This window comes from Typopeltis vanoorti, chromosome 11 (genome assembly GCF_054136105.1).
Source record: "Typopeltis vanoorti isolate ZY-2024b chromosome 11, IOZ_Tvanoo_1.0, whole genome shotgun sequence".
Taxonomy (NCBI): Eukaryota; Metazoa; Arthropoda; class Arachnida; order Uropygi; family Thelyphonidae; genus Typopeltis; species Typopeltis vanoorti.
In genome coordinates this window covers 91,498,267-91,524,004 of record NC_143559.1, presented here as the reverse complement: position 1 = coordinate 91,524,004, position 25,738 = coordinate 91,498,267, and the positions used below count along the sequence as shown (strand labels likewise).

General features: G+C 36.8%; 1 protein-coding gene across 4 annotated transcripts in view; it reads right to left on the bottom strand.

The window, feature by feature from the left end:
- The window catches only part of LOC150101846 (uncharacterized), a 229,860-nt gene that overhangs the window by 34,515 nt on the left and 169,607 nt on the right, over positions 1-25,738 (bottom strand). For all 4 annotated transcript variants that reach the window (XM_090400253.1, XM_090400256.1, XM_090400254.1 and 1 more), the window contains exon 10: positions 16,813-16,950. In XM_090400253.1, coding sequence (XP_090256379.1) covers positions 16,813-16,950 — 138 coding nt within the window. The remainder of the gene's footprint in view (positions 1-16,812; positions 16,951-25,738) is intronic.

Genomic DNA, 25,738 nt, shown 5'->3' with positions numbered 1-25,738 from the left:
GGTTGGATGTTGTTATAGACCAGGAAATGTGGATGGTAGTGACTATGAAATGTATAATCAAATTAGTCAAGCAAATAAGAAAAGAGTGATCATTATGGGTGATTTTAATTATGGCAATATAGACTGGAATGATGAGATAGCAACTGGAAGTAAAGAAAATGAGTTTCTTAAGTTTTTGAGGGATAACTACCTCAGACAGTAGGTACAGAGGGAACACGAGGATTGAGGGTCTTGGATTTGGTCATCTCATCAATGGATGTAATTATAAATGGTCAAATCACCCACCAATCGGCGAGAGTGATCATGAGGCGATTACCTGGGTGGTAATCACCTCAGAAGTGTGAGGACTCTGTAAGAAAAGGGTATATGTGGAACTACAAGGGGGGGTGATTATGAAGAGCTCAGGAGACAGCTTGCAGGTGTAACATGGAATGAGGAGTTAGCTGGAAAAGAGATCAATGCAGCTTTGGGGATTTTCAAAAACTATGTAGTAGATGCAATGTCTAGATGTATTCCAAGGGTGAGAAGGTTAAATAAGGTAGGTGTGAAATGGATGAATAATGAGATCAAGCATGCGATACAGAGAAAAAGGGCATTATGGAGGCCGCATAAGAGAAGTGGAAATAACCAATTCCATGAGGACTACAAAGACCAGGCAAGGTGGGTGACTTGGTTGGTGAGGGTAGCTAAAGAGAGAGATATGAACAGCAGTTAGCTAATGAAGCCAGAAAGAATCCTAACGAGTTCTTTCGATATGATCTAGCAAAAGAAAGAATGATTATGGAAGGATAATCATTCTTTCTTTTGGGTGGATATTGCGGAGTTCTTTCACTTAGTGGAACGGCTGGAAGCAGCATGGACAAGGGGCCACCCCTGGAAGTTATGAAAGGAAGCTGTGAGCAAGAGGATGAGGAGTGGTTTCTTTTCATGGGGGTGGTTAAAAGACAGGATGCATTGCCTGAGAGAGTGGCAAGAGCTAGAATGGTCAATGAGTTCAAGGAGTGGTGTGATAGACTTTGTGTTTCCTAAGAAGGACCTCCCACGATGAGTCTCTTGACTTCATGGAGGCCTGAATAATAATAATTATTATTACTGTTATTATTCAACTCCATCTGTTGAATATTATTGTTGGATATTATTCAATATCCAACTGTTTTCACTACTTCCAGAGTGATACATTGTCATGCCATTAATTTGAGTTTTGCCTAATCCTGGCCACCTAACCTCACTCGTTCCTAAAATCCCAATTTCAAGTCTTTTAATTTCCTGGACAGCATTTCTTAGCTTGAGGAATGGAGTTGGAATAATATTAAACAAAGATGTTAATAAGTCACTGTTGAGTTTCATCCCCCACTCAGATAGGATGATGTTATTAAAATTGAAAGGTCAACCACTAGATGTTAATTTTATACAGGTCTATGCCCCCTACTGATGACAAGAGTGATACCGAAATCGAAGAGCTAATAAAAAAACACAGGGGTGCTTAAAGGTCAAAGCTGTATAACTGAGAGGAGACCTCCACATAGCCTTTAAAGGAATGCGGAGAATCGACCAGGGCTTCTGACCTGATGTCCAATCCTCACCTTCTCGTGGTGCACCCTGTTGGGTATCTACCTGGATACTGAACGGACGAGGATGGGCTGGCAATTTGGGATTTAGCCAACCAAATTGTATTCTTATTGGTTTAAACCAAAATAAAAAATGATGGTACAATATGACAAAATTTCATGCCAGCTGGGGCATCGCCAGTTAAACAAAGCCCCCCCCCCCCCCGTTGTTTTTGCCAGGGAACCAGGGCAAACAGCGAAAAGTCAGCTACTGGAACAAATCTGAAAACACACCCACAACTCAACATCACCAGAGTTAAAGATCGGTACTATCAACATAAGAGGCCTGAATGGCAAAGAAATGGAGCTAACTGAGGAATTAGATAAGTTCCAGATCGACATAATAGATGTGACTGAAACAAAAAAGACAAAAACTGGTGAGATCTTTCTGAGCAATAAATACAAAATGTTATATTCAGGCTATGACAATCAAGGAAAAGAAGGAGTAGCCATAGTATTCAACACAAAATACGAGGCTAATCTTCTTGAATGGCAGGCAGTCTCAAGTAGATGGATGTGGGCAGATATCAGAATAGGGAATTGGACAATTCCCTATTCTGATATCTGCCCACATCTGCAAATGAGACTTATTTGTGCCTATGGTCCTACAGAAGGTAGAAGTGGAGGAATTTTTTGATGCTTTAGAGAAAGTGTTAAATTGTGAATGAAACTATGTTGTGTAATTTATTTTTTTTCATTCACATTTAACATTGCTTATTATGTATTAATCATAATTTGTATAAAGATTATTTATTGTTCCTTAATTAAGGATTACTATTTAAATATTTATTCTAAACTTAACCTACTATTAATTTATTAAATAATAATGTGTAGAAATTTATGATAACTAAAATATATATGTAAAGTAACGAAAAGTGTATTATAAATAATTGTATACGTAATGAAAGAGCTGATTAAGTAGCTCAAATATTCTGTTTATTCTTATTTGTGAAAATTTAATGTTATGTAATCACTTATGTAAGAGTAGAGCGTTGTATTACATTAGCGAGATGTTTACGTTCATGCGTTGTCATGGAGACGCATGAAATAAACAAGCACGAGTCGAAGAGTGCGTGACCTTGGAACCAGAAGGAGAAAGGAAGGCAATAAGAATTTTATAGAAAGAAAAGGGAAGAGTTTTGCGGAGCCTGAAGGAAGGTACGATACAAGCAAAGAAGTGAAAGAAAGATTATAAATTCTTTAGGGCAGAAATTCAAGAGCATAGTGTTTAGAAGTAGCAAGGAACGTAGTGAATCTTATACTCAGCTGCAAGTGAAATCAGCTGTTGTTATAGAGGAAAATTGATGTCGTAATCGGATAAATAAAGAACTGGACATTCAATGGGAAATTCTGATTAGTTCCAGTTAATTTAGGATTACGTCTTAATTCTATGTGTGCCCTGAGAAGAATTATAATGAATTTAACTAGTTGCAGGAAAGTAAACAAGGAAGGATATCAGTACCTTATTACTGTTTTTTTAGAGTAGTGAAGCGCGATTAACAGTAGTTCAGTTAAAGCGTTGGAGAATTTTATTTAATGTGTTCCACTAGCTCAAATAAGTTAATTCATAAGTGTGCTCGCAATAAATTGAAGTGTTGAAGATTGTATCTGGTAAGAGTAGTCATACATGTTTATTTATTCTAACATTAACTATAGCGTATCTTCGAAGTTCAAGGTCCGAAATAAGATTGCTTGGAATAATGTCTACCTTGATTAGTGCTTCCTGTGAATTTAAACATTAAGTACAGCTGATAGATATGTGGAGACTGATTAAATAAGAAGTTTCGTTTTATTAAATTGAGTTAAGAAAGCTTATGATTTTGAAGCTGTGAATTGTATGTGAAAGTTTAGAACATTGAATTGGCATGAGTGACTTAGCAAGATGTATTAAGTTAATTGTATTGTTTCATCTTAAAGCACAATTCTTGTATTTGTTATATATATCATATATTAAATGTTTTATTTTGTTAATCTAAATATTGTGTTTGCCTGAATTCCCTTTTATTGTACCGTTCATAAAAATTCGAATCTTGCGGGTGCCCCAAGTAGAATAATAATAAATGATTCGGCCTAATGAGAAGACTGCTAACTTAATTAAGAATCGATCCTACTATTTTATATAGACTAATCTAAAATAGGGTGGCGCAGTATAATTATAAATTTCCCTACTTTTGGATCGGTGATCAATTCGCAATTAGTTATTTTATTTATAAGAGTGACATGAACCAAGATGGCGGATTTAGAACATAACATGAAAATAGAACGTCACGACAAAAGCAACTGAAACAATGAAAAAGGAAAAGTTGGTCTTTGTTGGGGATCTAAATAGCAGAGTAGGAAATGATTGTCAGACATACAAAAATATTTTTGGAAAATTTGGAGAAAAGAGCAAAGCTAATAATAATGGCAAATACTTGTTGGATTTCTGTTCAGCACATGGACTGGTTATTACTAACACCATGTTCCCACATAAAAATGTGCACAAATTCACATGGAGAGAAGAAGAGGCAAGGATAAGAGAAGTCTCATTGACTATGTTATTGTTGATAGTGATGTTTTCTCCATGGTGCAGGACACCAGAGTGTACAGAGGATTTGTAATTGGAAGTGATCACTATTTAGTCTTGAGCAGGATAAAATTGAATTTCATATCGAAAAGAATCACATGTAAGAAAGTTTTAAAGCAAATAAAAGTTGAGCAGCTCTCAGATGTGAACTGTAGACTAAAATAGACAAAGATTATTGAATAAAAATGAAAGAGTTTGAGAACAGTAACCAAACCTTGGAGATTCATTGGCAAGCCTTGAAGAAAACCCTGATTGATTCAGCCAGAGGCATGTGGTGGTGGTTATCTGCAAGGATAGAAAAATCAGAACTCCATGGTGGACACAGGAAGTTAAAGAGGCAGTGAAGGAAAAGAAGAAAGCATATCAAAAGTTCCTGGCAAATAAGTCCACTTGTGCTCTTAGAGAATACAGAGACAAATGTAAGAAAACTAAACACTGTGTAAAACTGGCTAAACAAAAGTCATGGGAGGACTTTGGCAAGAACATAGCAAATAAATATCAAGAAGGTGGCAAAATATTCTGGAGGTTGTTGAAGAAGCTTAGAAATGGAGGAAAGAGTGCCTTAAAAGGACTTAGAGATGATAATGGTGACATGAAAATGGGAGAAAAAGATATCCTTGAAGTATGGAGTAATTACTTCGAAAAATTGCTAAATGAAACAAGCAGTGATAGCCTAGTGGTAAAAAACACTCAACAGGCATACAGTCAGGAATACATATCCATACTTTTATACCACTATAATTCAGCATTTCTGGTCAAATGATATTTGACCAGAAATGCTGAATTATGGTGGTATAAAAGTCTTACAGTGGCTGCACTGCATAGTTCAGAAGTCCTGGTCAGAGGGACGAATTCCCGATGATTGGAATAGAGCTCTCATATTACCCATATATAAAAAGGGAAATAAAACTGAATGTGAGAATTACAGAGCTATTTCTCTACTGAGTGTTCCTGGTAAGATTTATGCAAGTATACTTGAGAAATGGTTGAGAAGAATTGTGGAAGAAAAGTTCGGTGAAGAACAAGCTGGATTCAAGCCCAAATAGAGGCTGTGAGGATCAGATCTTCACTTTACAACGAATAGTTGAAAAATCATTGGAATATAACAAAGATCTGTATTTAAGTTTTGTTGATCTGGAAAAGACATATGACAAGGTGCCAAGAGAGAAGATATTCAATACGCTACAGTTATATGATGTCAATGGGACATTATATCAAGCAATACATAGTTTTTATTTGAGTTGTAAGTCAGCAGTTAGAATGGAAGGAAGTACAGGAAGACAGTTTAATGTTAAATCTAGTGTGAGACAAGGATGTACATTATCCCCTTTGTTATTCATTATCTATATGGATCACATTATGAAGGAAAGTGGTATTAAACATGATATCAAAATTGGAGATGTTAATGTCAGCTCTTTGCTTTATGCCGATGATGTTATACTTCTAAATAAATCCGCTACAAGTCTGCAAGATTCTCTGACTAAATTGAATAACTATTGTAATAGATATGGTATGAACGTCAGCAATAAAAAGACAAAGACAATGAAAATAGGCAGAATCGTTGAAAATGTCAACTGTGGTGTCAATGGAGAACCTGTGGAACAAGTAAAACATTTCAACTACTTAGGCACGATTTTTAGTGAAGATGGTAAATTAAATATGGAAATAGACAACAGAATCAACAAAGCTGGTATAGTAGGAAGTCAATTGAATAAATTTACATGGAATAACTGATTTCTCGGAACACTAAATTAGCTGTATACAAGACAGTGTTCAAACCAGTTTTAACTTATGGATCTGAGAGCTGGGTCAGAAGTAAAACACTTGACCAGAGACTAGAGACTGCAGATATGAGAGTTCTGAGAAAGATTAGAAGCGTGAACAGATGGCATCAATGGCAATTAAAAACAAGGATATTAGGAAAGAACTTGACATTAACAGCATCCAGGAATGCGTCAGCAGAGCTAATCTCATGTGGTATGGTCACTTAAACAGAATGGGAGAGGAAAGATTAGCAAAACAAGTGTTCTCTGCCAAGTTGGCAGGAAAACGACCCAGAGGAAGACCAAGATATAGGTAGATTGATACGGTACAAAGTGCCTTAGACGATAGAAATATAAGATCTGATAATGTTAGAATATTGACAAGTAACAGACTGATTTGGAGGAAAATTGTAGATAGGAAGTTAGTAATGATGTAAATTTTTCGTGTATTATTATCATATACTGTATACCTCTTAATGGTACATGGCAGAAATTTGATGATGATGATGATAAAAAACACAAAAAAACATGATATTAACATCGTCGTGAGTGATTTCAATGCTAAAGTTGAGGAAGGCAGAAGTGGAGATTTAGTTTTTGAGCATGGACTGAGAACAAGAAATGAGAGAGGAGACCATCTTATTCATTTCTGCCAAGAAGAGGAGCTAATAATCACAAACATAGTTTAAGCTACCATCCCAAAGGCTGTACTTGGCAATCACCACAGGATAATAATGGGTCAGAAACCAAATTGATTACTTGCTAATTAATCAACAATTTCAAAATTCTATAAAGAGTACAAAAACCTATCCTAGCGCAGATATTGCTTCTGATCATAATCTACTGGTGGCAGAGCAACTTAGACTGAAAGCTATACTTAAGAAACATCAACAAAAAAGTTCGATTTAGGAAAATTAAAAAACCCAGAGATAAGAAACAAATTGAGATCAAGATCTGACTCAAGAACTAGACTCAACAACACTTATCAAGACTCTGACTCAACAACACTTATCAAGAATGATGACGTCATGAGGATTAAAGAATCATGGGACAAATTAAAATCTGTCTTCATAGAGAACTGTACCAATACCTCGTGTGTTGATAGAGCAGTAAAAAAAGAAAGATTGGATAACTGACAAAATTCTCTCTCTCATGGATCAACGCAGATCATATAAAAATCATAGTCCAACAAAATATAAAGAGGTTCAGAAAATTATTAAACGCAAGATCAAAGAAGCAAAAGAAATCTGGATGAATGAAAAATGTAAAGAAATAGAAAATCTACAGGAAAAGCATGACAATTTTAATCTACACAAAAAGCTGAAAGAGACCTCAGGTATATTATTATTATTATTACCCAAGACCCCTTGGAGTCAAAGACTCATCTAGGAGGTTCTTCTTAGGAAACACAAAGTCTATCACACCACGCTTTGAACTCATTCACCATTCTTGCTCTCACCACTCTCTCAGGCACTGCATCCCGTGGTTCAACCACCCTCCATGCAAAGAAACCACTCCTCACCCTCTTGCGCACAGCTTCCTTTCATAATTTCCAGGCGTGGCCCCCTTGTCCTCGCTCCTTCCTGCCGTTCCACCAAGCAAAAGAACTCCCCAATGTCCACCCTATAACTGCTTCTCAACAGCTTAAAAGTCTCGATCATATGACCTCTCCTTCTTCTATCCACCAAACTTTGCAGTCCACATTCCCCTCAGCCGATCCTCATAACTGATATTGTGTAGTCCTGAAACTATTTTTTTTTTCTGCCTCTGCATACCCTTTCCACAGTTAATTTATCCCCTTCAAATACTGGAGATCCAAATTTGAGAACAATAGTGTAAGTGTGGTCTGATCAGGGTCTTTTACAAAGGAATGATAACTCTTATCTCTGCAGGTCAGCGTCCTTCTCAGTATAAGTAGGGCAGTGGTCGTACACAGAGCAATGGAATTCATCTCCTACCTAAAGACATTTACAAACTCTATGCCAAGATCTGAACCTGCAACATGCTGATTGAAGAGCAGATAAGCTAATTGCTCAACAACCAGGCCAGCCTATAAGGATTCATTATTAAATTTAATAGTTTCTTCCAAATAATTATCTTTAGATGTAGGTTGATCTAGATTCTATTTCTAAAGCAGTAATAACTGTAACCAGTCATTGCTACAGTTATTCACAGATCACACATGTATGAGAACTTGAAAAAAATTAGGAAATGAATGGATGGTATCAGTGGCAGAAGCATTAAAAATGAAGGTATTAGAAAGGAATGTAACATCATTAAAGTGTGAGCTTAGCTAATGTAAGCTCACACTTTAATGGTGTCTTAAACAGAATGGCAGAAAAATTGGCAAAAGAGGCAATGCCAGGAAAATGATTTGGAGGAAGACATAGATATAGGTGAATTAATGACGTTAGTAATGTCTTAGAAGATATAAATGTAAGATTTGAGTATTGCTGAACTAATAAATAACAGATCAGTTGGGAAGAAGAGTATAAAGCAAGTCATAATGTAAATGTAACTTGGATCCAGATATTATTATCATTTTTATCATTAACATCTAACCTCCATGTAGTCAAAGGACTCATCGTGGAAGGTTTATACCCATATTAAAAAAAAAAAAAAAAAAAAAAAAAACGACCTGTGCTTTAAGACACATTCACAGTTTCCACACTTTCAGGTAATGCATTCCACCCACCAATAACTCTCCATGCTAAGAATCTGTTTCTCACTCTCCCTGCTAACACCCTCCTTATACAGCTTCCAGGAATGACCTGTAGTTCTACTTGCTTCCCTCTATGAAAAATCTCCTCCACGTTAATCTGGTAACAAACCCTCATCAACTTATACATTTCAATCATATCTTCCTCTTCTTCTTCTATTCAAAAAGACTAAGTTACATTCTGTCAATTACTTGTATCTGGCGTTCCCAAGACATGACACCGATTTAGTCAACCTTCTCTGGACCATCTCCAACACATTCTCATCCCTCTTAAAACCAGGTGACCAAATCTGCACACAATAGTCCATATGTGGCCTGATCAAAACTTTATACAAAGGGAACCATATCTCTTTGCTTCTGCATGTCAATGTCCTCCTTATTATTGCCATAATCCGTTGTGATGTTCTTACAATTTTAGCAATGTGATCCCTAAACTTCAAGTCTCTGTTCATCATCTCAGTCTCTCCTCCAAAATTTCTCCATTAATTGTATCCTAACCATGCCTACCAAATTTCAAGACCTTGCACTTTGCAAAATTAAACTGATAGCTCAACTCATTTTCCTACTCACAGTCTATTCAGATTCTCCTGCAAGGCACAACATCTTCTCTACTTCTCATAGTTCTTTCCAACTTTGCATCATCAGCAAACAGCTGCACATCTCCAGTTAAGTTGGTCCCGATGCTATTAATGTACAAGTTAAACAATAATGGTTCCAAAACAAACGACATTCCTCTTTTGGGATACCACTTCTCCATACATAACCTGCTGATACCAGTCTGACAGTAAATCAGCTATTCAACTTACTAGTCTGTTATCTAATTCCATCTGTTTCAGTTTAGCTACTAGCTTGTCATGTGGGTCTTTCAAAGGCCTTTGAAAAATCCAAGTACACCACCATGTATACATCTCCTTTATCGAGTGAATTTGAATTTCTGATGTGTGTCTCCTGGTGATAAAGTGCAAGAGGGGATCTATCAAATCAAATTCTGATCTATACATACAAAAAAGTTATTTTTTTTGTGCTGCATTATTTATCTACTGCTACAAACTCATTTATTTTTATTTCTTTTTCTAATATTAATCTTAATTTTGCTGCCTGGTTGGCCAAGTACTTAGTATATCTGCTCTCTAACCAACAGACTGCAAATTGGAATCATACTGTGGGCATGGATGTTTGCGATTGTTTTAGGTAGGAGATGAATTTCATTGCCCAGTGTGAGACCACTTTCCTGATTCTTGGAGGTCTGAAGTTTCTGGACTATATAACAATAAAATTTATAAAAATACAAAAATATATAAAATTAATGAAATATAAAAAAAAAAATCATGAATATACTATAGTTTTACAAACAAAAACTTTTGCAAATGGAAGCCAAAAAAAATAATATGATAAGAAATAAAATGATAAGAAGTTAAAAGAAAGAGAGAATCTAATTATGGAATTTGTGTGTAATTCAATAACTAAATTCCTTTCATAATAGTTCGAGGTTGTGGTCCTTGAGGAGAACTGCATACAAGGTGCTATTCCAGAGGTTAGAAAAAAGATAGAATGAAAGATCGATTGGAGGAGCAATACTGGAGGAAGTAGGGGAGACAAGAGATCTGGGGGGGGGGTGATGATTGATAGAAAACTGAAATTCAAGAAGCATATTGCAAAGGTGGTGAAGGTAACCCAGGGGATTGCTAAGAGGTAACCCAGACGATGACCTGCAGATATAAAACAGTTATCATTCCATTGTATAAGACCCTTATCAGACCACACTTAAACTATTGTTCTCAAATTTGTTCCCCAGGATTTGAAGGGGATAAATTAGCTGTGCAAAGGGTACAGAGGCGGATAACAAAGATTGTTTCAGGACTGTACAATATCAGTTACGAGGATCGGCTGAGGGAGTGTGGACTGTAGAGTTTGGTGGATAGAAGAAGGAAGAGGTGATATGATTGAGACTTTTAAAACTGTTGAGAGGCAGTTACAGGGTGGACATTGGGGAGTTCTTTCGCTTGGAGGAATGGCAGGAAGGAGTGAGGACAAGTGGCCACCCCCTGGAAGTTATGAAAGGAAGCTGTGAGCAAGAAGGTGAGGAGTAGTTTCTTTGCATGGAGGGTGGTTGAACCATGGGGTGTATTGGCTGAGAGAGTGGTGAGAGCAAGACTGGTCTATCATAGTATGATAAACACAGTCTAGCATATCATGAGTGGTATGATAGACTGTGTTTCCTAAGAAGGACCTCCTGTGATGAGTCTCTTGACTCCATGGCTGGAATAATAATAATAATCAGTTAGAAGGTTTGAGGTTGCAATGTAGGATGTTAACTAGCAACTGTTCCTATTTTTGTGGATCAAGAAAGAGAGGGGAGGGTATGAAAGTTAATTTAATAGAACAGTGACACAGAAGAAGGTGATTAAATACTGGTGAATCTACACATGCAAATACCAAATATGATTTCTTATATTCAGCAAAGCTTCATTCTCAAAAAACGATTAAATGAAAATGTGGTGACATGCCACTGATGGAAATTTGTTAGTTCTCCTTTTACAATCATAATTATTATTAATACTGGACCTTTATGTAGGTTCATAGATTCATTGCAGGAAACCCCCCACTATTACAAAATATCATTAGACCATGCCTTAAATTTGCTATTTCTACACTCACTGCACTCCAAGGTAATGCATTCCACTCACCACACATTCTCAATGCAAAGAACCTGCTCATCACTTCCCTGTTTATACCTTTCTTATATAGCTTCCATGGGTGTCTTCTACTTCTGTCTGTCTTCAATTCTAGGAAAAATCTCTTCCACATTAACTGGTAATGGTCCCTTACCAATTCATATCTCAATCATATCTATCCCTCTCAAATTCACAAAGCTCTATAAATACCATTTTCTCAGTTTGTCTAGAGCATCTCCATGGAGTCTACAGACTTACTGCAGGAGGCCTCATAAAATTTTGATAAGTACTAGCCATCATTTGCATGATACCCATTACAATACTCACAACTGACTCTGGTGGCTATCCCAATTCTATTCATTAATTTATTTCTCTTCGAGCAAGAAATCTAGTCCTCACACTCTTCCCAACCACACTCTTACTCAATTTCAAATGAGGACGCCTAGTTTCCCTCCCTCAATAGTCATACACTTAAAAATTTCTTCAGTATCAACCAATTTCTGCCTGTCACCCAATTTTGTTAACCCATAAATCTTCGACAGTCCTCATAATGAACATATCACAGACCTGCCACCATTTTGGCCAGTGGTCTGTGGATTCTCTCCACCTCTTCCTCATCCACTCCAGAAGAAACCCATGTGATCAGATCTGTGTACAATATCCATATGGAGTCACAACAAAGTCTTAAAAAGAGGTATAACTTCTAACCTCCTTATCTCTACTTGTTCTTCAATAACCAGGATAATGCTATGAATTTTAGCTACTTTTGCAATAATATTATTATTATGATGATGATTCGAGCTCTCCATGGAGTCACAAGACTCATCATGGAAGACCAACCTTAGAAAACACAAAGTCTATCATGCCACTCCTTGAACTCATTTACTGTTTGTGCTCTCACCACTATCAAGCAGTGCATTCTAGACAGAAGGTGGTTCAACCACCCTCTATGCTAAGAAACCACTCACCTTTCTTGCTCAAAACTTCCAGGGATGGTCCCATTGTCCTTGCTCCTTCCCCTTGGTGAAACAAGGGGAAGGAGCAAGGAAGAAAGAAGAAAGAACTCCCCAGTGTCAACTCTGTAACTACTTCTCAACAGTTTAAATTTCTCAATCATATCACCTCTCTTTCTATCTACTGAACTTTACAGTCCACATTCCCTCAGTCTATCCTCATAACTAACATTGTACAGTCTTGATATCATCTTGTTATCTGCCTCTGCACTCTTTTCAAGGTTAATTTATCCTCTTCAATCTTGGGGACCAAATTTGAACACAGTCAGGACTTTATACAAGAATGACAACTATTATCTTTACTAGTCAGTGTCCTTCTCAGTATTGCAGCACTCCTCTGGGTTACCTTCAGGAAACATATTGCAAATGTGATGAATTTCAATGTTTTATCAATCATCACCTCTAGACCCCTTGCCTCTCCACACTTCCTCCAGTATAGTTCATCCAACAGAGTATGCAGCCTCTCATCAATCATCGATGTACTCCAAACTTCAAGACTTTACATTTAGCTGAATTAAACTTACCCTCATTAATTTGCCCATCTTTCCATTTTATTCACCACCTCCTCTTCGAGGGCTACCACATCTGCACTATTACTAATAACATTTCTCAGTTTCACATCATTTGCAGCAAATAATTGAATATTCCCTACAATCCATTAACAATGTCATTAATATAAAAGGTTAAACAATACAGCTCCCAGTAATGAGTCCTGTGGGATCCCACTTGTAACCTTCTGCTTCTTCCTTGATACTACTCCATCATACACAACTCTCTGATACCTATCAGACAGCCAATCCAATTCACTAACCTGACATCCAAACCCATGTGTATAAATTAAATATCAGCTTATCATGTGGCTCCTGTCAAATGCCTTTGTAAAATCCAAAAAGGCAGAATATGCCTTTCTCATTAAACTACTCTTGTCCTTTTATTATAAAAGGTAACATATTACTAAAACAAGAGCATCTCTTAATAAATCCAGGCCTTTGCAGATAACATTACCCTTGTCTTCCCAACGATGTAAATGATCCCTCACTAATTTCTCCAAAATCTTAAACTGGTCTATAGTTTTGACACTTCCATTTTACTACCACTCTTATACAATGACACTATCTTACCCTCCTTCCACTCCTTGGGCTCCTTTCCCATGGCCAGAATCTCACTGAAAAGCCAGGTAAACAGAACTGTCAGTTCTTTAGTACGCTGTCTCTCAAAACCCATGGCAAAATTCCGTCCAGTCCCATTGCTTTATTGACATCCAGAATACTCAGTATTTGAAACACACTCTCTTCTTGCACTTCTAAACCTTGAACCTGCCTCATCCCTGTAGTATTAAAACCTACTTCTCTAGGTTTTAATACTACAGTATACAACTTGCCATTGCTGCTAATAAATATTCCCAAGCACACTTGGGAAAGTCTATGAAATTTAATTTGCATCCCACAGCAATTCGAGATCCCTAGCCTTATTAATTTCCTCCCCAGTTCCATCACTGTAGTGCACAGCTTGTAATCTTGTCATCCCAAAATGTATAACTTTACACTCTGGCACATTAAAGTGATAGTCATACTCCTTCACTCATATACCTTGTGTACTGGGTAAAGGAGTATGTAGCCTTTGGAATGGCACAGTATGACCGTTGCTGTCCCTGTGCTACTAAACTATAAATCAATCAATCAATTTTTTTTGTTCATACTGTTAGTTTGTTTAAATCATCCTGCAAGATGATCTTCATAACATCATTATTAACTATTACTCTACCTAGTTTTGCATCACCAGTGAAAATTCAATATTTTCCTCAGATCATTTCCTATGTTATTAATGTTCCAGATTGGTTAAGCATAGAGCCTATAGCATCCCAATAATCACATGGCTTTTCTATAAACTGCTCTTAAACTAGTGGTTTGACTGCATTGTGTTGATTATGTGTTTGCCATTTGGCCACCCAGACACATTAGATACAATATTTTTAATGCATTTAAATAGCACTGTAAAATCGAATTCACAATGGAACAGGGAGCTAATGGCTGCCTTTCCTAGATATACTAATCACATGGCTTCCTGATGGTTCATTATCTTTTTCTGTTTATAGAAAACCCACACATACTTGGGAGATATTTGCACAAACATTCACACAATCATCCAACTCAACAATATGGTATTGTAAAAACACTAACTCAAAGAGCTGGAGCTATCTGTTCCAAAGACAATGCTCTTACCACTGAATTCACTAACTTGCATCACACTTTCTTAGCCAATGGCTATAATCCCCATAGAATAGAAAAAAGTACATGCTCCCTGGAAATCCTCCTCCATTTGCATGGAGGGTGGTTGAACCATGGAATGCATTGCGTGATGGAGTGGTGAGAGCGAGAACGGTCAATGAGTTTGAGTGGTATGATAGACTGTGTTTCTTAGGGGGGGGGGACCTCTCCCTCAATGAGTCTTGATAGACTGTATTTCTTAGGAAGGACCTCCCACGATGAGTCTTTTGACTCCATGGAGGCCTGAATAATAATAATAATAATAATAATTGCTACAGCAAAACCATTATCATCCAATATGTTCAAGGCATATCCAAACAAATATCTAGAGTGCTTAATATCATCTGTGCACCACATTTAAACTGTATGTCAAAATGTTCTTAGGTGAACAGATGAGAGTTGCCAAACTCTTCTTTATTGCATCCAGAAGTATATGAAGTGCCCAGTTCTTGTGACCAGCTTGCTATGGACAGACAGGAAGAACTTTTGACATCTGCCTTTGAGAACATAAAAAAAATGCATTTGGCACTATCATTATAGCAAGTTTGGTCTAGTAGATCATGCCTTGAATATCCCTTCACACAGGATCAAATGGAAGAAAACAAACGTGCTACACAGAAGTCATTATAAGTCAGAGAGAGTGTTTTTAGAATCAGTAGCAGCTTTAAAACATACTCCAAACCTCAAAAAGTATAGTATCAATTTACCAAAAATCTGGGAGGCAGTCATTTTAAGATTATAGTAATACTTGTTTTTTCTCTCTCTTTATCCAACATTAGCTAGCACCAGTTAGGACTTTAGCTCCTTGTGTTGTCCATTACAAGTTTTTTTAAACTAGACCAACTGTTATACCAAACTGTCATTGTTTTGCATACTATTACAAACTGTTCTTGTGCTCTGAAGGTGCTTGATATAACTGTAAAATATCAGCTAATAAGTTAATAAATATTTTAATTATTTTCTTATTATTCTGTGTTGTGAATCGATACCATTAAATAACTAGCATGTTCATTCAGTATCCACAGAATGGAGATGATTAAATACAGGGTCAGAAAAATTGGTTGACTTTCAACATTCTTTACGAGATCTCTATATAGCTTGTATATAGAGATACATGTTCGGGGTCAATTTGCCTGTTCGAAAAACCCGTATGAGATCGGCTAACTCGCCTTTAGCCGAAAGAAACCAGATAAATGTTCCTAACCTCATGGATAGGAATCAAACCACGCTTTTTCGACCAAAGGGCTTCTATACTGACTGAGTTATCTAGTATTGATCCTTAAGTGTCCTGGACTCGAGTAAAAGTAAGAGTCTGCATAGCTCAGTCAGTATAGAAGCCCTTTGGTCGAAAAAGCGTGGTTTGATTCCTATCCATGAGGTTAGGAACATTTATCTGGTTTCTTTCGGCTAAAGGCGAGTTAGCCGATCTCATACGGGTTTTTCGAACAGGCAAATTGACCCCGAACACAAACATATCTATAATCATAAAAAGGAGCAAAGCCGGCTGCATTAAATCGTCATAAACCCCTCATGAGGGGATTCTACCCATCCTCAGGGACGGATGAGAAGGGTAGGAAGGAACATAACGTAACTACAAAAAAAAAAAAAAGAAAAAGTCATTACTTTGATTCATTTTGCCGGCCTGGTTGGCCAAGTGGTTAGCGTATCTGCTCTCCAGCCAAAAGACTCTGGGTTCAAATCCCGCTGTGGATATGAATGTTTGTGGTTGTCTGTGAAAATACTAGTGGTGGTAGTGGGTAAATGGCATTGGTGTAGTTGTAGTTCGTTGTAGTTGGTAGATTGAGTAGTAGAGAGTTGTAGAGTAAGTACCCTCCCTCGATGAGTCTTTGGACTCCCTGGAGGTGTGATGTAATAATAATAATAATAATAATAATAATTATTTACAGTATTACATATAAATATTCAGTTTCTTTCTATACCGAATACTTAATTATGTTAAAGCTGATTATAAAAGACTATTTCAAAGTGCAATGCATGTGTGGGGGAAAAAAAGCATATGAACACAATATAAAAGGTATGTTTCAATGTTTAATGACAACTTGTAGATCCTTAAATGAAAAGAGAATAAACTTAATTTAATGAAATAATGGAATTTTATATTGATATCCAAGATGGCATGCCAAATCAACATTTAACTGAAAATACATTTCCTGATATATTACTAAAAAATAAAAAAAGTACCATGTTATTTTCTTCCAAATTTGTAAGCATTATAATAACTCTGCTTTGCTGTTCCCACACCATTCTCCAGAAGTCTTCTACTGTTTCTGGTAAAGGTGCTTGGCAAGCAATATAGACATGAGGTTTACCTCCATAACCCTAAGAATGCATAATCATCAGTTTCAAGAATGATAAAATTAAAAATAAAATGTTTACAACTATTTCAAGTAATATACTATGCTGATAAATTCTGCCTTTATTGTAACCAATCTTTTTACTTTTTTTTTTAAAAATGGACTAGAAGGAACTTGAAATAAAATGAAAACTACTAGGATCTAATATCAGCTTGATTTATATAATTTTACATCACCAAACTGAAGCCTTTCAGTAAAAACTACTAGGTTATTATTAAAATAGTTACCATTATGATCCAGCATAAGAGTACAGTGATTAAGTGTGCTGTGTTTGGTAAATTGTCAAGTGCTCTTGAAATTTTTCCGGAGGTTTAATTTTTCCCATTCTTAGCAGGACATTCAAAGTAACTGCTGTTTTAATTTACATTGTCATCCAGTCCACCACCATTCAGCAATTACAATCCTTTCTATCATGCTTACACGGTGATCAGAATACATTTTGAAAAATTATGGAGACAACTACTGTGTTATAGAGTAAAACTTTAGTTTCATAAAAACCAAAATCAACACTCGACATTTTGACCTTCATAACAAGGTCATCCTCTGGAGCATACACAATATATACAGAAAAACAAGCTGCACTACAATCTACATGGTTAGCTAAAGTTACTGACCAACCGTTACTACAATTATTGGCCTGACCTCTGGTGAAAAAAACAAACAAAAAAAACAATGTAATTATACATATAAATTTCAGCCAATTAGTATGGAATAGTTTCCTAAAGTCCTCAAGTATGCTAGATACTAAGTGGGCTGAATATGTGCCATCCAAATTCTTGGAATTTTTATTATTATTATTATTCCTGACACCTCCAAGGAGTCCGAAGACTTATCGTGGGAGGACACCTACAACCGTCTCAACCACTACACCGAACCTCTACTACGAATCATCTCCATCAACGCCATCTGCCACCCACCTCCACTACCACCACAACTAGTATTTTTTGTCTGTAAATTGCATATGTTCTGAAGGGCCGATTTGTCTGTATGCGGGATGAAAAACCCGAGTTTCCAGGAGAAAAAACCCTGCTACCTCCGTATGAGATCGGCTAACTCGCCTTCGATTGAAATCGTCCAGATAAAGATTCCTCCTGTCACGACGAGAATCAAACTTAGGCCTATTCCAATCGAAGGGCGCAATGTACCGTCGTTCTTCCAATTACGCTACGGAGGCGCTTATGCCACCATTATTGTTGAGATTAGGGTGATTAATCAGAATTTCACAGGCTTCTTTAAATTTTCTTTCATACCAGGTTTTTGTATTTTCAGCGATTACAACTTTGGAGGATAGTAAGGACTTCACAAAAAATGATCCACTTGTGTGCCCTGTAAGCATCTGGTTATTAAAAATGTGTCAGGTAAGGTGCAGGAATCAGTGTATTCTGGATGCACGTAAGCAGAGAAAATAAGTTAGAATGGTGCGATGTGGTTGAGAACAATTAAAATATGTACTAGCTAAGAGACCATTTAGTGTGATTGAGAGCAGGATGATGTAAAAGTGAATATGAATCTGAATATGTGAATAAGTATAGGATGAGAATAGAGTGCCTGGAGAAAGAGAGAGAAATGGAAAAGATGAGAAAGAAAATGTGAGAAACGTGGCAAGAATAGAAGAAAATGAGCAAGGGTGGGAGTGAAAAGATAGATGGGAAGAGAAAGGAAATGAATGAAAGTGCAAGACAGATCAGACAATACATGGGAGGGAGATAAGGGAATGAGCAGAAATGCAAATTAAAACAAGGGAACAATTGGAAGGGATTATTCTATGATTCAAGATGTTCAAGGCAATGTTACAGGAGTGTTGACCTCGAGAATTGAAAGTTCAATTTTGGCAGTGAAGAGAGGTCTGACCATGGATAAGATCATAACGTTTGTTGGTAAGTAACTTGAGAGAAATGAGAAAAGAAATATAAACTACTTTCAAGCCTTATTTGAAACTAGCTGCCCTTGTCCACTCTCCTGAAGTTCAACTCCTTTCCCTCTCAATTCCAGGTGTATGTGTGTGTACAAGGTCCTTGTTCTTGCAACTAACTTGTCCTATGGTCAGACTGAAAGATCTACTAATATTCTTTTGAAGAACAAGAAATATAGCAGCCACCATTATTATTATTATATAACACCTCGAGGGAGTCCAAAGACTCATCGAAGGAGGCACCTCCCCCCCCCCCCCCACTCCACAATCCACCAACAGCAACTACCTTCATTGTCTGCACCAACGTCAACTACTGCAGACCACTACTAGTATTTCCACATACAATCACAAACATCCATGCCAATGGTGGGATTCGAACCCCGAAGCCTTTCAGCTGGAGAGCGGATACACTAACCACTTGGCCAACCAGGCTGATAAATTATTATTATTACATGACACCTCCAGGGAGTCCAAAGACTTATTGAGGGAGGGCAACTACACCAACGGCAGCTACCGCCCACCACTAGCATTTCCACAGACAATCACAAACATCCATGCCCACAGCAGGATTCGAACTCATAGCCTTTTGGCTGTAGAGCGGATACACTAACCACTCGGCCAACCAGGCCGGCTTCAATTATGGTCAGTCAGGTCTAGCTAACAGTACCTTGGACACCATGCACAGAATCAAATAAGGGGAAAAAAACTACTGTGCTATACTGCAGAACTACTACAAACATGACCAACTTTTTTTTTTCTTTTTTCTTTATTATTATTATTTTTTCTTTTTTTGGAATCAGCAGCAGCAGATTAAACAACAAACAGCCAAATCTTAATAAATGCGGTGTTTGAAACTCTCAAGATTTGGACCAGTAAATCATATACTTCCTATTCAACAACTTGTCCATGCCCACAGAGGGCATCTTCTCTCTTAAAACTTTAGAGTCCTACACAAATAAGTAGGAGATATAAACCTTTTTATATCTCCTACTTATTTGTGTTGTTTGTATACATTATACACTAACTAAAAGTGTTTTAAATTAGGGTATAATGTGGCTCTTTTTTATCACAAATTGTGCTGCATTTTTTCAGTTTGGATACAAATGTCCTTCAGTGGTGTCGTTGAAATTTTTTGTTATTTATATTGTGTTTTGCTACTTGTTTGTTCATACTGCTTCTGCTTCTGAAAATGGCATTCATAAAGAAACATACGTCAGCAGTACAGAAGGCTTCTGTACAAAAGTCTGGTTCTGCTTTGGATTTTTTGCAGGAGATGCTTTGCGAAAATTGCTATAATGTATACACTAAAAAATGCGAAAGATTTGTGGACTGTTCGGGTAAACAAGAAGGAAAACATTAACATATGTGAAAAGCATCTTGATAGATTAGAGTGATTAGAAACTGAGGCAAGTGTTGGAACTGTAGTAGAAGAGCTTAGGCAGGAGTTAGTGAAAATGAAAAGCTAAATGAGACATCTGGAAGAGGATATTTATTATTATGTGACACCTTCAAGGACTCATCGAGAGAAGGCACCCACTCTACAGGTCCCAGGTTCCACTCAATGCACCAAACCATAACTACCATCATCTACACCACCAATACTATCTACTGTCAACCACCACCACTAGTATTTTCACAAGCAATCACAAACATCCATGTCCAAGGTGGGATTTGAACCTGCAGCCTTTTTTTTTTTTTTTTTTTTGACTGGAGAGTTGATATGCTAACCACTCAGCCAACCAGGCCAGCATATTAAACATCTAAAGAAGAGATTGGCTGATGATAATGTGAAGGAGGAAGAAGTTAGTATTATGAAGAAAGAGTTACAGGATAGTCGTATATAATTGTATGGGGGGGTACTCAATCTTTAGAGGTGTGATTACAAATAAAGTGCACAAAACATGCTTTCCTGGTGAAACAATGAAGCAAATAACTGATGCATTGTAGAAAAGGAAGGACTGGGCATCAAAATTAGTGGTAGTCATGGGCACAAATGACTTAGTTGGGGTGAAAAAGAATGTTGATTGACACTTGAAATTGTTGCAACAGGTAAAGAAGAATAGTGTTGTTGGGAATGTTGTAGACAAGTTGCCCAGATATGAAAAGAGTGAATTGAGAAGGAGAGCAGAGATAATGAATTGTAAGATGGATGAGTTATGTGAGGCAAAGGTAATTCAATTTGTAAACCATTGGAATGAATTTGAAGGGAAATTGGAATCATTGAAAGCTGATGGATAACATTTGGATGGGTTTGGTGTTGGGCATTTAGAAAGTCTATTGTTTTCTGAGAAGACACAGAGTCAAGAAGTTAATGTAGTAAATGATCAGAGTCTACATGTGAAGCAGGAGAGCACAAATAAACAGATTGTATGACAGAAAGAAGATGGATATGAAGTTGAAGATGTGGTTGCAGTAGCACAAGATGATGGAATGCATAAAGGTGAAGATGAGACAAGTAGGATTGGAAATCAGAGTCAGGATCAGGAAAACTGGAGTGGTCAGACTGAAGAGAGAACGTTGGTGCTGGTAAAATGGCCTCAAACATGCAGGGATTGTTATGTTTGTATACAAATGTAAGGAGTATTTGAAACAAGAGAGCTGAGTTTGTTGCATTGAACACTTAAAGATAATTGGAATAAGTGAGACTTGGTTGTCTGAGGAGGATGTGATGTTGGCAATAGAAATAGAAGGATATATAATTTCCAGAAGGATAGAAATGTGAAAAGGAGGAAGAGGGGGGGGGTACTGTTAATGATTGCAGAGGAATTGTGTCTGCAAAGTATGGAAGTTGATATTGCATGCACAGATTTTAAATCTGTGTAGTGTGAAGTTGAAATAAAACAGTTTAATTCCGGTAAGACTTATAAAACTTATAAGTCTTACCGGAAACAGTATAATTCCGGTAAGACTTATAAGAACCGCAACCTTTGACTGATGCGATGGTATGGGAGTTAAGTGAGTGTGCACATGGTGAGGTGGGGGAGGTGGGGATGCAGAAGCTATGCCTGCCCACCACAATAAGTTAGTTACACTTCCGGTGCTCATCTGTTGGTATATTCAACATATTGTTGCGCAAGTCCATTGACAGTGCTTGTTATCATTGAATTCTTTTTCAAGTGCTTAGAACTGTCGCATCAAAAATGTAAATATGAAGAGGAACACAAAAGTTTTAGGCCAGGGTGGGAAGAGGCGTTTCTTTTTGTGAAACGACAAAGTAAACCAATGTGTGCCAATTTTCCATATGCCAAATAACACTTGCGCAATTCGAAGCAGCAATCTCAAGCATTATTATGACACGCATCACAGTAATTTTAGTAATGAATTTCCTCTTGGCTCTGATCTGAGGTGAACTAAACTTTGAAAGAACAACTCCATTGGCAGAGTAAATTGATGTCCACGTTTACTAAAGAGGCTGATATTACTACCGGGGCTGGTTTTATTGTAGTGTTTAATATTGCACAGGCAAAATATCTGTATAGAAGGAGAATTTATCAAGAGGAATATTGCACAAATAATTTCGGTTTATATAATAATAAAAAAAACTACTCAAACAGATGCCAGTCCCCAGGCATTCAACTGAAAGGAGAATTTCCGTTATGAGTGCTGACATAGTAAATAACTTGCACCATAACTTGAAAAACTGTGCTGCATTTAGTCTGGCTTTGGATGAATCTACAGATATTCAGGACAAACCACAACCAGCTATATTTGTCTGCTTTGTATCTCACGACCTAGACATCAAGGAAGAGCTATTGGACTTGATAGCATTGAAAGATACAACATGTGGCTCTGATATCAAAGAAGCTCTCGATGTTGCACTTACAAAAGCTTCGGCATCATGCAAAAAAATCATCAGCATTGCAACTGATGGTGCTCCAGCTATGAGGGGTAAAACTAAAGGGCTCATGAGGTCTCCTTGATAATGATGAATCATATCCTGCTTTCCTACCTGTACATTGCATTATTCACAGGAAACATCTAGTTGCCAAGTGTTTTAAATTTGAACACATAATGAAAGTAGTTCTAAGAATTGTCAGTTTTATTTGATCAAGTGCTAAAACATGCCATTACAATGAAAATGACAATTCAGAAGCTTTCTCGATGAGTTGAATTGTGATGAGATTCCCAATGATGACGTATCATTGTTTTGCTTAGTAAGGTGGCTCTCAGTTAGCAATGTACTGTACGCCCACAGATGCGAGACACTTCTGTGGATGTTAAAAGAAGGAGAATCCATTCTGATATTAGGGTAATCAATGCATTTTGTGGGATGAGTGTTTATTATTGTACATTGGAAAATTAACTTTTCTTTTATGAAAATTCTAGTTTTTAAAGTGGTAACTATAATATTTTGCTTGTACAACAGTTGGAAAATTTATGTATAAAGCATGTGACTTCGCTTGTTGGTGGCCAATTCATGCATCCTTTATTTCTTTCTCCCCTTCAGCATGAATTGATTATTCTTGGCACAAAGCCAAGGTCGGTTCTATGACGTGTGGGTGTACAATATCAAACAATTTTTTTGTTGTTGTTAGGTCCATTTAAACAGTTACTTAGAGTGAAGGAGAAATTTTTCCCCTCATCTCGAAAACACTTAGTGGTTGTTAGACATGGAATTTTTCACTGATGTTTTCCAGCATCTACAGATATTAAACATTTCACTTCAAGGGTAAGAAAAACTAATAACTGATCTTGCACAGACCATGCTAAGCTTCCAAAACAAACTGCAACTTTTCCAGAGAGACTTGGAAAATAAAACTTTCAATCACTTCGTTTGTCTGAGGAAAATACTGGCAAATTTCCCAGGAGTGGAATTAGAAATGGGATCTTATGTTAGCAAGTTAAATGATCTGGTCGAAGAACTAAACAATTGATTTTGCAACCTTAGAGAACTTAAGTCAACATTCACGTTTTTGGAAAATCCTTTCCTCACGAATGTGCTTTAGTGCAGTTGTCCTGTTTCAAAATCAATTGTGATGGATGTCACAGCTGCAAATCATGAGCTTTTGCTACTTCAAGAGGTCAAAGGACTGAAGCTAGTGAATATTTCGTAATTGAGTTTTGGAAGCAAGTTCCGGACCAACGGTATCCAACACTTAAGCAACATGCCAGAAAACTGATCTCCATTTTTGGGACCACATACTCCTGTGAAGCGCTATATTTGACTCTTAAATTTATTAAATCTAAATATAGATTGTTTTAGATAATGAACATTTGAACGAGCTTGTAAGAATTGCTTTCACTGATTACACACCTAATTTTAAAGAGTTGTTTACTAAAAAAACGGATAAAAGGAAGGCCTCTACTAGTAAATACGTAACTAAAATTATTGTGTTTTGACTTTGAACAATTAGAATAATTTGTTCTAAGTAAACTTCATTTAATATGTTTTGAATTAAACTTTTTTATTGCAGTAAATTATATCTGTCACCATAAAACAAAAAGTAGAAATATTGTCACACATGACAAAAATGGTAGACAGCTATCAGTAAATTCGAACTTGATGAAAGAATGGAGAAACTACTTTCAAGAATTACTGAATGTTGATAACCCTAACATTCAAGTCAGCTAGCGTACCTGCATCTAACCACCACTCTACCAATAAATTGTGAAGACTTCACTGAAAAGAAACTGAAAATAGCAATAGATCAATAATTCTAATTCCGTCAAACCCCGTATTGACGGAATTAGAGCAGAAGCTTTCAAAAATGCTGGGTATAATACATATTCCAATCTTCTTGCTATAACGAATTAAGTTTTAAATGCTGGAATAATACCTCAACAATGGAAACAAGGCCTTATTGTCCCTATACCCAAAAAAAGGGCAGTCTTAATAGAATGGATAACTGCAGAGGTATTACTTTGCTATTAACCACAGTTAAAATCTACAATAGGATGATACTCAATAGAATAGAACCTTACTTAACACCACTTTTAAGAAAAAAACAAGCTGGATTTCTAAAAAAATGATGTACAATAGAACAGATACATTGCATCAGAAGAATCATAGAAGGTTCACATGATGAAAACTTACCACCTTTATAGGCTTCAAAAAAGCCTTTGACTCCATTAATAGAGAAGCAATGTTTAAAATACTCAGCTTCTATGGTCTACCCTCAAAACTCATACAAGCAATTACAGCACCTTATAAAGATTACAATGCTAAAGTAATCTTTAAAACAGAAACGTCTGAATCATTTCCAGTGACAACAGGAGTCCTGTAAGGTGATGTACTAGCACCTTATTTGTTTTTAATATGCTTGGACTATATCTTCTGGACCATCAACACAGAAGATCTTGGTTTTAACATTAAAACATCCACCCACACCATGCAAATGACTGATCTTAGATTTGCTGACGATGTTGTACTTATTGATACAGAACCAACAAATGCACAAAAACATTTTGGTCTATTAGAGGCACAGGCTAAACTTATTGGTCTGCAGATCAGCATCCAAAAGTTCAAAGTATTCTTAATAGGTTGTGAAAACTTTATACTTCATATGTAAAGGTGTTAGAGCTGAGTTCTTTACTTTTAGAGTAGTGAATGAGTGGAATGCGCTCCCTGAGTCTGTGGTGGATGCTGTGACAGTGAATGAGTTTAAGGCGAGGTATGATAGATACTGTATGAATGTCAAATAGTTGTGATGAATATGATTTGGGGCCTCCCTCGATGAGTCTAATGACTCCCTGGAGTTGCCCGTAATAATAGTAATAGTAATATCAACAATAAACCCTTAGAAAGAATAAAGGACTTTCATTACCTTGTATCGTACATCAGCAATACAGAAAATGATATCAGAAAGCATAAATAGCTGGCTCTAGTCTTCCATAACAAACT